We start from the raw sequence: 22,327 nt of genomic DNA on the forward strand, positions 1-22,327 counted from the left end.
GGGAGATGTGAGCAGGACAGGACATGCAGTAGGCTTGCCCCCAGAAGGGCTGCCCCTGAGCAAGCACTCAAGGCTGCCAAGAAGCCAAGAGATTTTAGTGTTTAGAAGCTATTAGCGTCACTGATCCTTCTGCTTGCTTTGCTGCCAGGACATCCTGGTTCTCCAGACACTGTTCAGGAAAACTCAACAAAAGACAAAGCAGATAGAAACACCTTGGCAAGGACATCCTGCTGGTATATGGCATGTGTCTCATTACGTTGGCTATAAACCAGAAATTTTCCATACTCACCCCCAAAATATTTAACTTCACCAGGAGGACTAATTCTGCATGAAAAGATTGCCAGCCTAATTTTTCTTCCATTCAATTAGCCAGAAACAACTATCCTATCCTATTAGTGAATACCAAATCTCTTCCTAGGCTAGGGAGATTGATGTTAAAAATCAGATAAATGTGCCTAACTACATGTTGTGGTCTGCAGTCCACAATTGAGAGTAGCCACCTACATCTCATGCTGGTAAGACCCCAGTAAAAATTTCTTTGAAGAGCCCAAGGCACAGAAAGTTTATTCAACAGTAAATACATTTAGACATATTTTATCAGGTGAAGTTCTTCTGAGCCTTAGAAAATGTTTAGTAGATGCCAAAGAGCAAAACCAAACCAAATCAAAATGAGAGCAGACTACTTACCTCATTCTGGTGAGTCTTTGGGTTCTGGGTGGTCTTCATGCTGAGGGACATGATCACGAGAGGAGGAGGAGAAGAAAGATCTTTAACCACATTCACCAAGCCAGGCTTCATGGCCACAGCCTCCACCTTACACCAGCTGACCGACTGACTTGAAGGCTCTGAGGAAACAACACAAACCAACTTCATTCTTCCGGGAACCACAAGGGAAGGCTTCTCTAACGGCACTGTTGCACAGACCATGTCCTTTTGCCCTTGTGGGACAGTCCAAGATCCATACTAATCCTGCCCAATTTTTGGTAAATCCCTGGGCCCCAACTGCCCAGTCAGAAGCCTAGTCACACCAGGAGCTCTTTAACACCAAAGAAGAGAGGGAGATTTGTATTGAGGTCAGGAAGATGTGTAATGCCAAAAAAAAAAAAAAAAAAAAAAAAAAAAAAAAAAAGGCTTTAGGCAGCTTTATACAGAGTCATAGTAGAGAAATGTATAAGCCAAGCGAGCAAAATTCCACACCTAAATTAATATACCACCTTTTAGCATCTCATCTTGTAGTCAGACCAAAGGGAGAAGCCTTCATAAAATCTAAATTAATACAAATGAAATGAAAGAATACTCAGAAATTTCTCAAGCGCTACAGAAAAGGCAGCCAGAGTGATAATCAAAAGAATTTTGATCAAATGAGAACACGAACATATGACTGACTGAAACGCACCAGATAATTAATTCATTTAGATATAGTCCTTCAGAAACGTGATTATGGAAATAAGGAGATGGAGGGTGTCATAAGAGAGTTCATCCTACCCTGGTAGTATAATCTATCCTACAATGTAAGGGAGACCACAGAACATTATTTAGACATAAAGCGTACAAGAGCTAAAGAGTTATATAGATAGATGGAGGAAAAAAAAAAAAAAAAAGACATGTTCACCACCCATTATCATTTGAGAATTTTTTGGTCTGTAATTCTTTACTTGCTTTAAAGAAAAAAAAAAAAGTCATTCACAAAATTGCTGATGAGGTAACTCACTATACACAGTAAGAAGCTGAGGTTACATTTCTGACAGATTAACCTTTTCAAGATAGCTGTTGGTAGAATGTTGGTAGACCTAGTTATCTTCCTCCCTACAAAATCATTTGACCCCTCTCTGGAAACCCACAGATTTTACCTTCTCTCATTATCCTTGCTCTACATGCAATTAGGAACCGACTAAAATATCTTCATTTATAACACACTGATGATCTTTCCAAAGGAAGACAGGCAATCAATTGCTTAACACCTTTTTTCTTTGATTTCCAATACCTTAACACCCAGAGCTTCAACTAGCACTCTACAGAGCAGTGGTCTCCAAAGTAGGGTGCGTGCACCCCAGCGGGTGCATAAGACAATCCATTGGGGTGTAGGAAGAAAACATTTTTTGTACCATTAAAAAAAATAAACAAATACTTTAAAAAGTGTTTTTTTCACATACCTCGTCCTTTTTAAATTTCTGTTTTCGTGTTTATCTCATGATGCACGTAATATATTAGTACAGTAGTACATATATACAATTTATAAATAAATATCTATGTATTGAGGGTACATGCTCAATTTTTTTACTAACAGGGTATGCAACCTAACAAGTTTGGAGACGGCTGCTCTCAGAAATCTCTGGTGCTATCTAGCACCAATACTCAACCTGAAAAGACAGCTTCATTATGACAGTTTTTGAAGAAGTTGTAGAAGTCTGAAAGCTGTAATAGAGATGTGGGAGCGGGGAAGAAAAAGCTCCCTTAAATTACCATTTAACTCTGGTGTGGAATCAGTACCTGAGCTCAGGCAAGGTAGTTCTAATGGGAGATAATGCACATCAGCATTAAGTAAAATTGAATACTGCCTGAACTGTTGGTTATCATTGCCATAACATTTGTCATACTGGATATGAGGAACAAAACAGCTCTGGACTATTTTCAGGTGAAGAAAGAAAACGCCCAAGAAATACAAGGTCAGTTCTTGGGCAAAGAGTGCAAGTTAAAAAAAAAAAACGCTCTTAGGCCTTTAAGATCAGTGCCAGAAAGTACACCGACGCTTGCCAACGTCTGGTGGAAAACCCATCACAGCTAATCCGTCTTTTGGCAGTCAGCGATTTGTCTTCTCTGTTCCAGCTCAAAATCCTTACTGATATCAGCTTTGTCAGCAACTGAACGAGGTGCTGAAGAGGAGAGTCCCCTGGCGTCAGCGTTCATACTGCCAGTTCTACATCTGAAGTGCCCCAAGGAGGCTGCACTAACAGATGTAGCTTTTGTCCAGTACGATCAGCTTCCCTATGTTCTTGGGAATATGCAGCACACCTTGAATAGAGGGCTCTAACCAAGCCAAAAGAAGGCAGCACAGCCACCTGTAAGTGCTGCACGCCACCTACAAGGCAGAAAGGATTTCAAACTAAAAAAGCGCTGCACCACAAACTTTTCTAAGTGCCAGAAAAAAAACAAAACAACAGAACAATCAACTAACACACAAACAAAAAAGCCATCTAGCAGCAGTTTGTTCTTAAAAAGATCCATTTGCAGAAAAAACAGAAATCTTAAGTTATCAAGAGAAGAAAGAGGAATAAACTTCTAGGAAACTAAATTTAGCTCAGTATATGTGGCTTTAGGCTATGCAGCAAAGAGTAGCTGGTAGGCACTGCACAGTTCCCTCTCACTGCCAGTCGAAGTTATAGCCTCATCTCTACTGTGTGCAACTTTACATGGATAGAGCTCTCACTCAAAAAAAAGAAGTTGTTACAATATGTACTAGATAATGAAAATTACAGATAAATTGCAAGGTTACTTTACAAAATTATAATTTATCAGTACAATTTAAATTTCCCCTCCTCCCCCCAATCTATAAGTTATGTGTGTTTTCCAGCAACCAAGTATTTCACATTCAAACCACCATACGTGGGTTTTTTATTTCCAGCCAGCACGGTCCTTTGATCTTCCTACTCATCAGGAGAAGTTCCAGGCTAGAGGTGTTAGTTCCAAATACATGTGAAAATGTTTGTCCTTTCAGATCTTGGGAAAGTCGAGGGCATTCAGCCTAACAATCAACAGAAAGCAGTGAGTCATTTCACCTCACAGAAGTCTTCAAGACTGACAAGCTATATTCAGACAGCACCTTAACAAAACTACACAATACCTGAAATCACTGTAATTTCCCACAAGCAAAGCCTTAAACCATAATCCCTTACAGTAACTGAAGAAATTACACTATTGACTCGACTTAAATAGGTGCATATCAAAATCAGGACAGTAATGTAAAAACGCACCAAAGCAAAAGTTCTCCATGCATACTAGATATAAGACGGAGATATTATCATCAGCCAAGACTACACCAATGTTCAATGACCATTTTAATACAGAAACTGCTCATGTTGTAAACTTAATTAGATAGTTACAGCTTTAATCTTTTCTGGTATAAAGACTGGATAAAGTGCTTCTGCACAGCTGAAGAAAAATTTGAGCTAGCTAGCAAATCTCAATGGGACGCTGCTTTTGCACCTAGAACTAGCATAAAAAACGGTTTTAAAAGGCATTATCTCAGCAATTGACCCAACAGGTTCAAGACTGCTGAATCTCTTACACTTGAAACCAAATCAAGTATTTTTGCTAATGAAGAATAGCTACTGATGTTTTCATGGGAATTTTTTTTCACCTTTGCTGCTCAGTTTTACAACTCTTCACCAAAAGCCTTTCTCACCCAGCTGCTATTTGCAAGAGCCATATAAGCAGAGATATCACCTATATTCCGGACATGGATTCAACAAAACTTTTAAGGGTAGTAAGTAATTCAAAACATCTTACAGTACTTTGGGCCCTGATCCAGCACAGCTAATTTGACTGTTGATTCAGTGGCAATGTGATAAAAAATAAAGCGGGACAATTGGGAATACAGATTGTTGTAAATCAATAACCAAATTATAATTAGGGAAGAATGCAGTAGCTGTAGGAAGTACTTTTTCACCTCATGCTTTATTTACACAAATAGAACTAACGCTAACAAATCAATATGTTATATGTTACCTGGTAATGAACTGTTTTTGTTAAGGACTAATCAACATACAAATGATAACAAAAAAAAGCCACGAGCTTAGCTATTAACCTTGGGGTTTTTTTAAATTACAAGACAATGAGCAACTAACTACACACAGCAACAGAGGTACAGCCACTAGCCACTGAAGACCAAATCCTGCAAATGTTTAATTTTTTTTTAGTAAAATCATGAAATTCTTAATTAGGTAAGAAAGCAGGTTCTAGTCTTTCATCAGATTAATTATACTCACCGAATATTTAACTTCTAAGTATTCAGATTTTGCTGGAACATCCGGGATCTCAAAAGCATAATATTTTTCCACTTTCTATATAAAACAAAAATATTATTTTTTCAATATCTCCCAATTGAATAGTCATTCTGTCCAATAAGAAAGCTAATGAAATAAAGGACAGCCAAAACATACATCTCAAATATCATGGGCTTGACCATACATTACCCATTCTGCAACTCATTATAACCATCTAAAGATAGTAAGAGTGTTTTAGTATCCATATTTACTTCTTTTTAGGTTTTCTTAGCACAAAGAGTTTCTACAGAATTGACTTACAAGTATACTATCCATTACAAAATAAAAAATGTACAAGCTTAATAGCTAAGAGAACTCAGAAACATTCTGTAAATTCACAGGCTTCAGATATACTCATGAGAATTGGTGATTGCAGACCACCATAAAAATCACAAAATAGCTGAGATGGAAAGACATCTCAAGATTTTCCAGTCCAGCTGCCTGCTCAGAGCTGGGTCAAATAAAGAGGGTTGTTCAGGGCTCTCTCCAGTCTGGTTTTGAATATCACCAACAAAGACTCCACAGCCTCTTTGGGCAACCTGTGTCACTGCCTGACCTCCCTTACAGTAAAAAGTGGTTTATGTTCTGATAAATTTCATGTGTTTCAAGTAGTACCTATTGCTCTTGTCCTCCACTGGGCACCAACGACAGGGGTCTGCCAGAGTCGTCTTTACTCCTGCCCATCAGATGTTTATACACAATGATAAGATTTGCACCACCAATCCCTCACCCTAAAGCTTCTCTTTCTCCAGGCTGAGCAGTCCCAGGTCTCCGAGCCTCTCCTCACATGACAGATGCTCCAGGCCCTGTAATTATCTTTATGGTCCTGTGCTGGATGTGCTCCAGGATGTCTGCGTCTTACTTGTATCAGGGAGCTCAGCTGAACACAGCACTCCACATGTGTCTCACCAGGGCTGTGTAAGGGGGAAGGACCACCTCCCTTGAACCTACTGGCAATGCTCTGCCTCATGCAGCCCAGGGTGCCCTTTGTCCTGCCTTTGCTGCAAGGGTACATTGCTGGCTTTTGTCCAACTTAGTGTCAACCAGGATGACCAGGCCCTTCCCTCCAAAGCTGCTTTTCAGCTAGTCAGCCACCAGCATCTACTGGTGCCCGAGGCTATTCCAGTCCTGGTGCAGGACTTAATATTTCCCTTTTTTAAAGTCAATGAGATTCCTGTAGGCCGAGACATCTCCAGCCTGCCAAGGCCCCTCTGAACAGCAGCACACCCATCTGGTGCATCAGCCATTCCTCCTGCTTTGTCCTCCAGCTGGACTTTGTGCCACTGATCACAACACTTTGAACCCAGCAGTGCAGCTGGTTTTCAGCGGAGACGGTTTTCAGTCCACCTCACGTTTCACTTACCTAGCCCATACTTCATCAGTTTGTCTTTGAGGATGCTATGGGAGATAGAGTTGAAAGCCTTACTAAAGTTAAGATAAACAACAGCCACTGCTCTCCCCTCATCCACCAAGCCAGTCTACCAGCTTGGTGAAGCATTATTTCCCCTTTGTAAATCCACACTGAACGCTCCCAAGAACCTTCTTGTGCTTTGTGTCTGAAAACCGTTGTTTTCACAATTAGTTGCTTCACCACCTTTTCTCAGGGCTTGAGGTGGGCCTTCAGTTCCCTGGAATCTCCTCCTCCTAGCCCATCATGAGGATAGCTTTGCCATTTGCTTTCTTCCAGTCCTTAGGAACCTCCTCTCATCATCATAACCTTTTAAAGACAACCAAGTGCGGCCTTGCAGTGATATTGTCCAGCTCACCCTGCACTCATGGGTGCATTCCATCATGTCCCATGCATCTGTGTCTGTCCAAGTTGTTTAAATGTTCCCTAACCTAATCCCCCTCCACTAAAGGGAGGTCTTCTTTGCTTCAGGCTTTTCTTCTGGTCCCCTGGGGTCAGGGATTGCTGAAGGCTCATCTTAGCAGTAAAGACCAAGGTGAAGAAGACACTGAGTATCCAGGCCTTTTCCGTACTCTTTGTCAAGAACATACCCTGTCCCTTTCAGCAGCAGGCCCACATCTTCCCCTAGTCCTCTTGTATCAAATAGAAGCCTTTCCTACTGCTTTTTGCCTCCCTCACAAGATTCAACTCCAGGTGGGCTTTGTCTTTCCTCTTTCCACCATGATGTGTAACCACCTTCATTTTCCAAATAATTACAATATCCTGTGCAACAACTTTATGGTACCTGCTGGAATGCCTTGCTCTATCCTCTAATATGTATGCTCTGGCCTGTAATACTTCACAAACCATCTGCACCACTGTTACATATTATCGTTGTTATGTTATGTCATAACTATGCTAGAACTTTACTCTTACTACAAGAATTCCTAGAGGCCCCTTAAATTGAAAAGCATATTTTCACTGGACAGTGCACTAAGTTCAGCACATTAAACACAGAGTCAGCATAATATACCACTAGAGTGCGTTTAATAAGAAAAAACAAAGTCACTATAAATTGGAATAAAATTTACAAATAAATAAGATATATGCACAGTTAGGTAAACTTGAAGTTATTTAGTTTTGCGGGGGGGGGGTGTCCTTATCAATAGAATCAGCAATAGCTGCTTGAGTGCACTACAATGAGCTGTTAAGCTTGCTACTTCTCATAACACTGCAGTTTTAAGGCTGCAAAGCCTGGGTAGGAGAGGAGAGGGCTCTCTGCTATAAATAGGAAGAAGGCAAATCCAGAAACAGCTATGGCATCAACAGCTACATGGAAGCAGAAGAGAGTACTATAACTTGGTAAAAGAACACCACTATGAAGTCAGAACAGCATTACAAATTATCATGCAAGTGTACATCTGAACTGCTGAGCCAAAACAGCACCTCACACGAGCAGCACATCATAGCTGTACTATAACAGATGGCAATACACTGCTTTTAGCACATATTACTGGTGACCCCCCTCCTTTTTTTTTTTTAATTAAAAAAAAAAAAAAACCCTCAGGCTTCAAACAAGTGCTTGTTGCAAACGCAAGCTGAACATAGTGTAAAAATAGTATGCTGCAATGATTCATCTGCGTTATTCCACAGAGCTCAGCTCAATTACACAAGCGTCTGGTCATAACTGCAGTGAATGAATGCTTTGCTGCAGAGTAATCTGCCCTTCAAGTGGCCCTTCAGAGAGCAGAAATGAGCAGCAGTGATTAGCTGCTAAGTTCGTAAGTGGAGTAAGGCTGCTTTCAAATTGATTTGTGAAGACTTGCTAACTTGGCAGCAGGGCAACCCATTGAAGCTACAATTAGCAGCAGGTGCAGGAGGAAATGATATGGCTTAAGTGTATCTGCTCCCAGGGACCAAGTTTGGTGCTGGCAAGGCCAAGATGCACACGCACACGCGCACAGAGAACAACTTGCCTCAGTGTATAAATAGTGGCTCTCTCCGCATCATCACAAAACTGGGTATTCCGAACAAAACAGCTTTGGGTGCATGGTAGGTATGCTAGTAACCTTTCTGATTTCCACCTAATGGTGGAAGAACAAGAGACTTACGTTACTCTGAATGCACTGCTCACAAGTGCACTGCTCACCTGAGCAACATTGCCATTAGCCTTTTAAAAATCTTTCAAAACACCAACCCTTAACAACACAGTAGTAGAAGGCTGCCTGCATGTTACAGTACAGGGGAGTTCTAAAGCGTATTAACTCTTAACCACATACAGTCACAACTGCGTGAAGATCACATTTTGGAGCGATCACTCAGCTGAGTGCCACCACCATTTCATCTGAGAGCCCTGCACGCCCCTGTGGGAACACAGATGCACGGGCTGTATAGCAACACATCTCTGGTGGTATGACTGCAATGAAAAGAAAGATGATGACTCCTTATGAAATTCAGATTAACAAGGTATATAACCAGGCAAACTGAGGTCTCCCAGAGGGGAACAAAAGAAAAGGGGGGGTGCAGTAATGGGACAACCCCACTACTTCCACAATTATCTTGCAGGCGGCAAAAGAACCCCCTGCTGCAGAGATGGAAGCCTGCCCAGATTTGGTGCCACTTGTTCAGTGAATTTTGTGTTTAGCGAGAATGACCGAGTTACTGTAATACTTGCCTTGAATAGTCCTCCAAAGGCTTCACCAACAGCTCCGCTCTTCAATCTTATCTTTTCTCTTATCCCCCTCCTTACTAGCGCCATATTCCCCCCGATAGCTCCAGTTCTCATTAATTAACTCATTAATTAATTAATTAACCTTCCAGGAGGCAGTAACTACCAATCAGCAGAAAATTACACCAGCAAAATAAAGCTGTATAACCTTTTACCATGTTAGTAAAATTCAGTTTACTGAAGAGTCTGATGAATTCAAACACAATGTTTAGAACACTGCTGGTAGGTTATTCCTGAGCTTCTCTGCACCCCCAACTATCCTGACTAATTTATTCATGAATTAAAATTTATAAATTTGTTCTTTTGCTAAAACTGTCCTTTAAATAGCTTTCTGGCTGCTCATCCCCTTTTAATGTTTTTAGAGAACAAAAAGGTTTTATCATTATTCTTCACTTTACTAGGCTAAAAAAAAAATTAAAGCTCTTTCATAGTTATCTCTGGTATAAGTGCTTCTCCTTTTGTCTCCGTCCTGGTTTCAGCTGGGATAGAGTTAGTTTTCTTCCTAGTAGTTGCTGTGTTTTGGATTTAGTATGAGAATAATGCTGATAATACATACTGTTTTAGCTGTTGCTAAGTAATCCTCACGTTAAGTCAAGGACTTTTTCAGCTTCCCAGAAGCTGAGAGGGAGCACAGACAGGACAAGCTGGCCAAAGAACTATTCCATACCATGGATGTCATGCTCAGGATATAAATGGCGGTTGGCCAGGGGCAGGAATCCACAATCACTGCTCAGGACAGGCAGGGCAATCAATAATCGGGTGGTAAGCAATTGTATTGTGTCACTTATTTTCTATATTTTTTTTACCATTATTATTATTATTAGCCATAACTGTTCTATTAAGCTGTCTTTATCTCAGCCCACAAGTTTGGTTTTTTTTCCTTCTTCTCCCTCTTCTCCCTATCCTACTGGATGCGGGGGAACTGAGTGAACGGCTATGCAGTCTTAGTTGCCAGTCTCATCCTTCTAATTACCATCTTTTGTACCTGTTGTCACTTGAATTAATCTTTCCTCATCACAGTGATCAAGTGTTAAAACATTCTGGGCAAGACCTGAACAGTGCCTTAGTGCTGCTACTTCCCTATTCCTGCCAGGGATCACTCCAGGGATCACTCCCAAGGACCCCAGATGCATTGCAGTCATGTGTCTGGACAACACAGTTGGGTCTTTCATCCCAAGCTCTGTGTAAACTCAGTAAGAATTTGATAAGCTTTGAACTAACATCAGAAATAACAGTTCAAATACTTCCTGCATATGGTTTACCTTGATTTTTAAAAGCCATCTTTGAAGGTTAAACTATATTACTCCATTACCTCACTCACGCTATTCTTTCCTTAGCGCACCATGGAACAAGTGGAAGTTTCCCAAGATTCCGTTAGCAGATCTGCATCTTTTCAAAGGCCTTTCACCCTCCTTCCATCTCTGGAGTACAAGTGTTTGTATGCTCTCTTTTAATGAAGAATTGATTGGCCCTGAGTTTTCTCCCTCATTCCTGAAAGGGTCTTTGAACAGTGTGCTATTACAAACTTGTTTTTTACCTACTGTTACCTTTCCGACCCCCATACATAATGGCTAAGCTATAATTAAATATACAGGACAAATATCACTGATAAAACTGAAAAAAGCTAAATTTGCATCAGAATTTTGACACAGAAAATAAGCTAGAACAAAAAAATAACAATCAAGTTTTACAAAGTTCTAACGAAACATGCATTTTCCCTGACAGACATAAATAATGTTACATGTTGCTAAAAAGATGTCACTTCTTGCATGAATTTGACATTTAAGAAACAATGCTCACATTTCCACTTTAACAACTTAATCTTCCTGAAGTATTCTAGCTTTGAATTAGATGACCTCCTGAGGGTCCTTCCAATGTGAATTACCATATGAACTTGTTTTTATTTTCCCTCATTTACATATTGTTAAGTTCCATTCTTCCTGCATTTTTACTTGCCATCCTATTTCCTGATCAACTATTCAGGAACGAATCCTATAAGCCACAAGACTGCCAGCTGGGAATTGCCAGCAAATTCCCAATTACCAGTTGGGAAAAGTTACAACTAATTACACCACCCAGTAATTACAATGAAAGCCAGCTTTGACATTTTACTTTGAGAAACAGAAAAGTTTCCGAGCATTTCACTCTGAACAAATCTTTTGCTCTAACTTGCATGTTAGCCACCTTTATGAACAAACTCCCCACCTCTGCCCGCCCCCGCCAAAAGACAAATGCTCTACATAAACGAACATGAAAGCTTTCTCACACTAGCAAACTTAATTCAGTCCAAACCTGCAACGCTATCAGCAGTATCAGCTCTTTTCTTGCAGCCTTAAGACAAGTATTATATTACTTTATGTGCAAATTTTCCATTATACAAATTTTGTTTTTCCAGTGTTCTTTTAAGGATTTGTTGAGCAAACAGAACACAGCAAAATAACACTATGAGACTATTGCCCAGAACTGTAAGACCAGAATGGCTTAAGTTTCAAGACTGGATGACAGTCCTCACAACTTGTTACCTCCTGGATAAACAGGCAATAACAATCCATGTTCTGAATAGCACACATTCTAAAAACATAAATCTGCAAGGGTGAGGAGAAGGATGAGACAGGCCAAGAGATAAGGTTCAATACAACACCTGGTCAGATGTGAAGACAGTCTAATCCCAGTGTACTGACCTGTCTGCTGGACAACAATATCTTTCATTTTAAACTCTGACACCACGAGCAGATACCCAGGCTTTAGGTGTGAGAACTGCTATCTGTTCTGTATTCTCAAAAATAACTCAGCAAGCAAGAAAGACGGTCTGGCATTCAACCCAGTTTCAAAGAAGCTAATGAATGACTATTTTCAAGAGCAGTATGTTTAAACTTCTGGTGGAACAATCATGTTGCAGATTTACTGTTCTTAAAGGACTATGGATATTTGGGAAGACACTGGAATGGCTTTTACAAGGAGGTACACTTACACTTGTCAGGAGTTACGTATTTGCATTTCGGCATAACCTCCCCCACTGGACAGTGTTTCAACAGACTTCCCACCTTATGAACCAGAACAACAGAAAATGACCAAAGAGCATGCTTGTAGACAAACCTTGGATTTGAACTTCATGATCTTATACTTCGGTGAAATGCAGTCATTAAATTCCTTGAAAACACTCATTATAGTTACCGGAGTCTCAGTCTCTTTGCCAGTGGATAGGTCAATTTCCTTAAAAACAGAAGTCAGGTTTTACAAATTAACAAAAGATTCCAGCAGACATGACCAATAAGTTGAATTTTGCTTTGCTGTTATGAATCATGTGTCTCTTCTTTAAGAGACACATGCATTTACAATGCAATCACTCAAGAAAACCCAAATTCAAAAAATATTATTTGAAACAGTTTAAAAAGCGCTAAGTTTTCTATACTTCAAGACAACTTTATTTCCTAAGCAGCCGGTCTAAAGGTAGCAATTTGTCTACAGTTGTTAGTTAGGGTCGGGGGGAAGCAGCAACGCTCTACTCTGCATGTCACCTGATACCCTGTGTATATGATGTACTTAACTTCACCACCTACCTCAGACAACACTGGCTTTTTTAACAGTTCCCATAAACATGCTACTAGAACTCATAACCTGCCATAAGCAGAATGAAAGGCACTTATGTTTGACATGCTTAAAAGACATACTTACTGTTTCACGTGGCAGCAGATAAACAGTTCTCTCAATATTTTTCACTGCAACACAACAGCTGACATAGGTGTTTGCAGATTCAATCCAAACTTTGCCAAACAAAAATACTACACCTAAGGAAGAAGGGTAAAGCAAAGAATTCAGTATGCAATTCTTAAATATTAATCATTCTTAATGTTGCTTAAAGCAGCTTATTATGTATTCTTGCACAGAAACACAACCATTTCTGGTTCAGGTCCTTGAACAACAAGTCTTTCCAATGTATCAGCACATTCTAAATCATTTTAAATACCAGCTTTACAAAGGGATACCTGTATAGCTCTTCATGCCCCTACCTCCATCACTATAGTAACAACACCTTGATATGTGAAATTCAAAATGGCATCACACAGCCAGTCTCAGAAGTCTGTTCTGATACTCCATTTCTACCTACATTACTTTGATAATTCATGGGGAGAGGGAAGAAGGAAAGAGAAGTCAGCTGAAGATAATCAGAATGCCTGTGCTGTCAATCACTCCTGAAACATGTGTCATCTACAATTTTTTATTCTTCAGCTAGACCAGTACAGTTACCCTTTTTTCCCCTCTACTTTAGTACTATGAGATCAAGACTCTACTACTAAGAAGACCTGGAGAAACACATTCTGAAAACAACAACTAGAAGCTGATCAACTGTAGAAAGTTTTCAAACAACTATTTTTAAAAACTGGTGACACCAAAAGATGTATGGCATCGCGAGAAACCTGGATGCTAAGACAGCAGTTGTAACCAAGGCAGACATTCAGAAAGCCTATATATACAGCAGGACAAGCGCAACTGACTCTTCACTGTGGACCACGTCATTACTGTACATGCACATGTCTGAGCCATGGAGAATGTGACATTAGCACAAAATGCTGCAAAATGCTAATCAATTGACGTTTAACTTTGAAATAGCATGGAACAGGGCTAGCTGACTTTCATGTACAGTTTGTGAATTACAAGTAAAATAAACTTCCAAGTACAACTCAAAAACCCGGCTTCACCTGAGTTCTCTTCAAACTCCAAATAATTTGGAATTTGATTACATGAAAGATACTCTCCCTACAGTTAATGAAATCAGAAATAATCAGAGCTGAGACTGAAAGGAAGATTTTGAAACCTGCATTTCTTCTTGGTCTGACAATGCACAAACAAGTCCGTGGTTAAGAGTTATAATTTATCTTTGCCACGCGATCCACCAGACGTAAAGGCACATTTCTTAGTCCATTAGATCAAAGATAAATCAGTGAGGATGCACTAAGACAGACGACAGAGTGACAGGCTAAGAAAAATCATTTCTTGAGTGCTTGGAATAGCTGTGAACAAGACTACTTTTGTCAAGGACAGAGAAGAGAATGCTGCGGTTTTGAAGATGATGAGAGCAAGGAAACAAGCTTCACCTGCACAAAGTATCTTAGAGATTTTAATACAGAGGCAATCTTCAAGATTTAGGCAGTTTGAATAAAGGGATCTAGAAAAAGCTCAAATTACAGATCTAAGTGACACGATGAAGTTCTTGTCCCCAGCAGTCTTTCTTTATTCTTTTTTAAAGAGATAAAAAACTCAGATAGGTTTGTATCATACAGAAAGATGAAACTATGGAGGAAACAACAGGAGATGGTCGCTTGGACGGCTGGCAATATTAAGAGGATGGAGAAGCTAACCCGTTGGAGGCATACATGTAAGTACATGAGGTAGAAAGGATACATAAAGCCAGTCAAAGACAGTGTAAAAGGCTGCCTGGATTGCAAAGACAAGCTTCAATCAACTCTACCATGGACAAATAAGTGGTCTCAATCACCAGATTTCACAGAATTCAAAGTAATTTAGGATGGAAGGAACCTTTTGAGGTCATCTAGTCCAACACCCACACACACACACACCATCCTCCCAACATGCACACACAACAAAAGCAGGGCTAACTTCAACAAGTTTTCAGAGACATTTCATACGTAAAACCAAAAAATGAGAGAAGAGATATCAGGACCTATTCCCTGTAAGCCTGACTACAGAAAGAAGGAAAGGAGGGAGGAAAGGAAAGGAGGGAGGAAAGGAAAGAAAGGAAAAAATAGGAGTAAAGCTTATAAAATACAAAGTCTGTCAAAAGAAAGATTGTGTTACCAATGAACCAAAATGCAAGCAAGGTCAAGAGACAGGGAAAAATGTCTTGCAGAGGGGAAAGAAAGGGCAATTTTTATTCGTTATTTCTTTAAAATGTTAATAGGATTACAATTCTCAAGTTCTCTGCCCGAGACAGTACAGGGAGTTATGAAAAGTATGCCTCCAAAAAAATCATTAAGTTTGAAAGAGTCCTATGATTACGCTATAGTATTTACTCTTCAGGCAATGCATTTGACATCACAGCAAATGAGGCATAAACAAAGATCATGAACATGTTAAACAAAAAGCAGTATCAAAATTTTCCCTTCTACACTACTAATTGAAAACAGGTGCAGCCTTTATTATTCAATCCTGAAAACGTCATAATGAGAAAAGAACACTCCTTGCATGCGAGGAACAGAAATCCTTTCATAATTATGTTCCATTCAGCAACCAGTGACTTAGAAGACAAAAAAAAAAGAAAAAGAACAATAGTGGGGTCTTTAAAAGTAGCAATTTTATATTAGAGCCATTGATTTCATCAAGATATCTATGATTATTACCACTCCCATTACCAAGCTGTTCAGCCCAGCACAGTCTCATATCCAAGTCTGGCATCCCAACTCACAACAAAAGGTGTAACAGAGAAACGTATCTGACTCAATGCTTACAGCATCAACCCAAAAAACCTTCAACAACATATGGAAGAACCTTCCGGTAAACCTACATGAAGCACAAATTAGAAACCCAAGATCCTAAAGCTGCTGATGAAATGAGAGGACGGATGGGAAGCGCTTAGAACAGATGTGAACACGACTTCTTTTGTCAGGGCTGAGATTAGAATGCTGCAGTTTTGAAGACGTTAAGAGCCAGGATTCACACTTCAATTGCACAAAGTATCTTAAGGATGTTAATACAGGGACAATCTTCAAGATTTAGAGAGTTTGAATAAAGGGATCTAGACAGAGCTTTTATTTTTCAGGCGCCTTCCTCCCTTGATAGGCATACCTTTCCTTCGTATAAAATTGTGCAACTGCTACTGTAGAGTTTCTAATAATCCACCAGAATTTTAAGTTACACTTCCAGAAACAAGGAGGAAGCATGCTCAATTCTTGTACCACTGAGTAAGAAATTTACAATATCCAGCTTACTTCTGGAGTGCACAGGGTTTTAAGACAGCCAGTGGGTCACCTGCATTGAGAAGCGCTAGTAGCTTCCTTTGTACCTCCCTACTACTGCTATACTAGATCAAGAGACAACATTCTTACTTTGTCCAGTCATAGTGCCCTGCACTGAGGACCGGGTGTGGAAAAATAAGAGATCAACACACAAGTTATAAAGCACACCAAGACAGGGTATCTAGACATAGTTTAGGCAACTCTGAAAACCCCAGTTACAGATAAAGCATCAGAATGGCATTTTCTCCCTTTAACTGAATCGTTACCTGGCTGACTGTACTGATCTTCATAAGCATCCAGCCAATAAAATCTTAAGACTTGATCATCATTTTCCCCATTCACAAGTGGAAGGAGATTGGGGTCCAGCTGAACTTCTGCCGCTACTAGATCAGCTTCATCCTCATCAATTCCGTCCCAACATGAGATATCTGGGAGAGAACAACTTCTGCACATTTTGCAGAAGAAGAAAGAAACGAGAAGTAAAATTGTGCCTTTGCTACAACCACCACTGCTTCACCTTATTTCAGCCCTATATTTTCAGGCCTTTTATTGCTCTTTCCACTACTGTGCAACATTCCAACAGCTGGGTTTTCTCAGATTTCTTCTGAAAAGAAGGATGGAGTGACAAAGAGAGAAAACCCACATGCAAGCATGGTTCTCAGTACACAACACAAAAGTTTCAAAAGTCATTCGCCTGCTATTTCAGCCTTGGTCATTCAAGCCTTTAGATAACAAATACATCCATCCATCTGTACAAGCTGCTCAGTGGGTACAACGGATTATTTCAACAAAATTATCTTTTCAATCATTAAATGTCTAAGTCTCTCCGATCATTCCAATATTTTACAGTTTAAAGGTATGGAAAAATATGATTCAAGATTCTTCCAAACAATAAAAAAAAAATAATGGGGAAAACCTCCCTTTTTTCCTATTTCCAAATGTGAAATTACTTTTAGCGACAACACTTTAAACTAAAACTAACATTATGAAATACCTTCATAGTTGCTTAGAATAAGCATTGTTAGCAATTCCTCATTTTTGCTTATTGTCAGCAAAATTCATTGTTCAACACCCACACTGAGCCACATCCACATACTGAAATACGTATTATGTTGTCATGTGCTAAATCCCAAGAACATCAAGTATTTTCAATTAAGTAGCTATCAGCATGTTCAACATTACCATTTTTAACATCACTACAAAAATAAAACAACATTGCATAGCATTATCATCATTCTGTCTGTATCACAATTATCCCACTGGCAAAGACAAATATGAAGATAAATCTAAGGCTTACTGGTGGAAGGAAAAAGAAAAAAGAAAAAGAGATTCTTACAAGACAGATGTCTCTTTCTTCTCCGATTGCAGCTGCTCTGTCTCTTTCTTTTCAGTTTCCTTGTCTCTCTTCAAGCTTTCAGCTGTCTCAGGTACAGTTTCCACGTGCTCTGCTTCCATAGGTTCATCAAAGTCCTCCTCATCAAAATCCATCATTCCCTGATCATCATCTGGAAGTGTTGCACATAGAGCTAAACGCTTGAGCCACTGAAATAACACACTGTGTACTACAGCGGTTTGCATAGATAGCATACTATATGCGTGAATGTAATATACAGTATTAATATACAAACAAAACATCACGTTTAAGCTAAGCATCTAATTAGTATAAACTAAGAAGTGTTTTAACACTAATGTGCCATATTTAAAGAGTTGCCAGAACTGGGTTTTGATTTCTTTTTGATACCTTCAATAGCTTTCTCTGCTATTGTCTTCACTATTCCATTTTCTGTAGCTTTTTGCACATACTCAGTATCCTCATTTTCAGAGACTATGACAGATTTTGCTGTGTAATTGGGACGTTTAGGACGAAATGAAGCTGGAGGAAGAGCTTCCTTTCTGAGATGAGCAGGAGCTTTCTTTGATACAGGAGTGATTACCTGAAAGACATTTTAGCCATGAGTTAAAAAAAAAAATCTCTTAAGAGCAAAAAAGGGAAAAAAAAATAATCTAGCACTCGCTATTTGAAGAACAAGTAACAAGAGCTACAGAAAAAGCTCCACATATTTTGCAGCACGATAGCTAAAACTCCTCAAAAGTAAACTTGAAATTCTATAGTATCATTTATGCTGTGATGTGTTTCTACTATTAATTTTAAAAAGCAGTTTACAACAGGCCATGGTTGACATTTAATTAATTCTGTGGTTACTTTCACTATTTTTAACACATAGCACTACTCCATTCCTAAATTAAAACCTCTGTGTCAACTGAGTATATGACAATATGCCTGTCCCCAGGCAGGGACAGAGCATGGAACATCTGGGGAAGGCCAATACAGCAGTTCTTATCAGTAATGAGTTCAAGATGTCTACAGGACTCCATGGATCTAGAGAGCAGAGTGTTTCTCCACTGGATTTCTTCCCGCTATAGACATGACAGGGAGAGTGAGAGGAAAACAAAGAAACCACATTTCAGCATGCTCTGCAAGCGTAAACTCCGAGGCAATAAGCAGAGAGTTTGTTTTTTAAATAGGATACCACTATGGCAGCAGCTACAGAACCTCTTCTTATGGAAGATGCGTATGAAGTGGCCTCCACCGTGACTAACAACAGGTCTCTGCATTTACTGGCACTTAACCTGCAGCAAGGTCCAAAACCTTTATCTTCAGTGAAGGCTATTATTTACAGACACAGAATTTAGAGTTGCACACAATCGTTTGTAGAGTTTTAATCTTAGCTCAGCTACTTCTGCCGCAGCCAACATCAAACTCAGGCTTCACTCACCTTAAATAGAAAGCAAACATTACTTTATCTACCTTCACCAACAAATTTTTGCTAGTTCAGCCAAATGAATTTATTTATACTTCTATTTCTGCTCATCTTCTCAAGTAGAAAGCATTGCTGCCATCTTGCTTTTTATGCCCATTTATTTTCTAAGGCTGCACTCTCATCCTCTTCATCTGTTTCACTGTCTAAAATCTCCAGTTCCTCCTCCTAGGACCACAGAAGTTATCACCTGAACAGCCTGCCTAGGAAGTAATTTCCTTCTCAATGTTTCCTGTGAAAGCAACCAATGTTTTGCACCATAAAGACAAAGATCCTCTCTTACTGTATCTCCCCCTTTTTTCTTTTTCAATTACTTCCAGGCTCCAACACAACTGTTGAAAGGAGTGCCACTGGTGATTATTTTCAACATAAAAGTTGATGTCAGTATTACACAAGGTTTCACAAGTCAGACTTATCTACTCTACTCCATTTGCCTGCTACAGACTCTTACCAAATATATCGTTGTATTTCCAGCTATAAAGTTCTTCTCATTTACCGTAACTCTTAAGAAAATGCTAGCTTTCCATCCCTAGCAGCCTGTCCCTCCTTTCACTCCAAAGTCTTGCACTATGGTAAACATCTATCCATAGCTTCAATTTTCCATTTGCTTTCCATTTCTGCAGAAGATGAGTTTCTTATCCTTTTCCACACCAACAAATACTCTTTCTTCTGTTTATTTTAGTTACCATCATCTTTTCCGTGACACAAGGGTCTCTTCTACTCTCAGGAAAAAAGACACAAAGCAGAAGCTCACCTTCATGTCATGCACCTAACATCACAAAAACAGCTTCACCTGTCACATGTAACAGCTATATACTACTACTACTACTATACTAAAGATACAGAAAAAGTTTTATCCTGTTTATGTATTAACATGGAAGGGGAAGACAAAAAATGCATGAAGTTACACAGTAACATTGCTAAGGAAGCTAATGAGAAAGGTAATTTCTAGAAGCAGAAATAAAAGACAACAATATTCAAATCAACCAAAGTACTGATTAATTCTTATTGATGAGAACTTCTGTGATATTTTTCCTTTACCTTAGGAGTTTGTGACTGCACAGAGAAAGGATTCAGTGGTACTCCAGCAGATCTTTTCCTTTTCAGCATTATAACTGGTGGTGGACTTATCTGAACAGTCTGAATGTTGAAAGAGAAGTGACAAAAAAAAGAGGTGCTGTTTAATGTTTTCTTTTGCCTTTGTTAGTAAGGTTTTCACCAAAGAGAAAGGCGGCCACCAATATTTCTCACTTGCATTTGTGTATCAGAAAACACAACTCCTGATACACAACTCAGCCACATAAAAAGAAAATTACCTGAGCAATCAGCCCATGAAGACACACACTAGATTTTTTCGGTAAAGTTTGAGACAAAAATGGTCCTCAATAAGTGAAACGGTTTTCAAACAGTGGGCATTTCAATAGCTAACCATGCCTTTAATTCACAAGTATCAGACTAACTGGTGTGCTGTTCTTCATGTGGTTGAGTCACCATCCCTAGAGGTATTTAAGAAACGCATAGATTTGGCACTTCAGGGCATGCTCTAGTGACAGAGATTGTAGGGTTGCGGTTTTTTGTGTGTGTATGGTTGGACTCGATCTCAAAGGTCCTTTTCAACCATGAAGATTCTATGATTCTATGTCTGCCGAAACAGTAGTACTGAGCACACATGCCTTAAAAAAAGGTAGAAGTGCTCTTTCAGCACTATCACACTAGAGGAAAAGCCATTTTAATTTATTTACATGTACAGATTTTGTATGCACATCCTTATCAACAGCTAGTAACAAAAGAAATTTTAGAGAACAAACAACAAAGCCAAAAAACCAATAGCTAACTACTATTACTAAGTAAATGGAAGCCATAGTGTAATTACTAGCACTATTTCCCCTAATCAATGCTCCACAGAATTTGACAGCATTAAAATGCATTTGCTTAATGATTTGAGGGTTTTTGATAGCCTAAGATATTATAACACTCAATCAGATGTCATAGGGAGGAGTAAAATAGTAAGCGCACAAAACCAATAGAACAACTTTATATTGGAACATCTATACCCCTCTTACATTATGCTTGTTATGATACAACATATTTCAATCCTATATCTCACCACTGCAGCAGTTTCACAGTTCACATGTGAGCAATCCTTTCAGTTTTGAGAAATTCTGCTAAGAGGCATTAACTCATTGAAAAGTCATTAATGATGTGGAACAGCCTCATTTCAGACCGTCCACCCCAGCTACAGCAGCCATCCTGCACTCCTAACTCAGAGGAAGTGGTCATCGGGTTCTCTGTAGCAAACTGTGGAAAGCAGGAGGCAGCAGACAGAAGTTCAGGCTACGTCATCTGCTGAAACAGTCCTCCCTCAGCTCCTCTCGTGAACCCAAAGACGCCAGATGGAAATAACCTACAGGATACTGGCTGGAGGTTGGTGATACACATATATGGTACACGATTCAGACGTAGGTAAGTCCTGTTTCGCTCCAAGCTGACTAAAACCTAGAAGGCTGCATTAGCTCAGGCTCTATATCACATTAATATAAACCATCTCTGATCAGGACGTAGTACTTTTGTCTTAAACCAAAATAGTCAGGCAACTTCTGCATGATGGAGATGACAGGCAGACTGCATGCATACATGGACTACACCAAGCAGATGTGCCATGGAAGAAATCAATCTTAGATAGTCTAGTTTTAGGAAGAACTTTGTTTTCTTGATATGTTCCACGGCAAGAAAAGTGAATGGATTAAGGTGTTTCAAGCAGATTTTATTAATATACTTACTTCAGCATTAAGATCTTGAAGAATATCCCCCAGTAAATCATCCTTTGACAGGTCCACAGTTTTCTGTAAAATAACAGATTAGCCAAACAGTTCTTTGTTATATGTGCAAACCCAATGCGCAGACCAGCAGCAAATGACTAAAGGGTTTCTACAAAATACACACAACATTTTCAGGAATGCTCCGAACACAAGAGATTGTAACAGGAGCTTATGTCTTGCTAGACACAAGAAACTGAAATGAGCCTTTGCTTTATTCCACTCCCACTAAAATACCACAAACAAGTTAGAAACGTTTAAATTCAAAAATGTAAAAACTTACATCTGTGTTTTTCTTCCCAGCACTGGCTATAAACATGGACTTAATTGTGTTTGGCTTTGACACCACAGATTTTTTCACGTTCTTATTACCAACTGTAGATGTTTTGACACCTTTTCCTACAGAAAAATATAAAATTGTGAATTCTACATCAGAAAAGCTCAATGTTTAAGGTTCCAGTTATTAGCAGGAATAGATAGCAGAGGTAGTCTACATCATCCACCTTTACAATGCGGGCTGAAATGAAGCCTAATTGTCTTTCATTTGCTGCCAGCTTTGTA

At 39.3% G+C, this 22,327-nt stretch overlaps 1 protein-coding gene across 1 annotated transcript in view; it reads right to left on the reverse strand.

The window, feature by feature from the left end:
- Positions 1 to 22,327, reverse strand: part of POLA1 (DNA polymerase alpha 1, catalytic subunit) — a 205,338-nt gene that overhangs the window by 178,882 nt on the left and 4,129 nt on the right. Inside the window, exons 5-15 of the mRNA XM_074604397.1 lie at positions 22,050 to 22,165; positions 21,731 to 21,793; positions 19,992 to 20,090; positions 17,873 to 18,065; positions 17,468 to 17,636; positions 16,398 to 16,576; positions 12,833 to 12,945; positions 12,254 to 12,370; positions 4,986 to 5,060; positions 3,604 to 3,742; positions 688 to 845 (exon numbers count right to left, since the gene is read on the reverse strand). Coding sequence (XP_074460498.1) covers positions 688 to 845; positions 3,604 to 3,742; positions 4,986 to 5,060; positions 12,254 to 12,370; positions 12,833 to 12,945; positions 16,398 to 16,576; positions 17,468 to 17,636; positions 17,873 to 18,065; positions 19,992 to 20,090; positions 21,731 to 21,793; positions 22,050 to 22,165 — 1,421 coding nt within the window. The remainder of the gene's footprint in view (positions 1 to 687; positions 846 to 3,603; positions 3,743 to 4,985; positions 5,061 to 12,253; positions 12,371 to 12,832; positions 12,946 to 16,397; positions 16,577 to 17,467; positions 17,637 to 17,872; positions 18,066 to 19,991; positions 20,091 to 21,730; positions 21,794 to 22,049; positions 22,166 to 22,327) is intronic.

This window comes from Larus michahellis, chromosome 1 (assembly GCF_964199755.1).
Source record: "Larus michahellis chromosome 1, bLarMic1.1, whole genome shotgun sequence".
NCBI lineage: Eukaryota > Metazoa > Chordata > Aves > Charadriiformes > Laridae > Larus > Larus michahellis.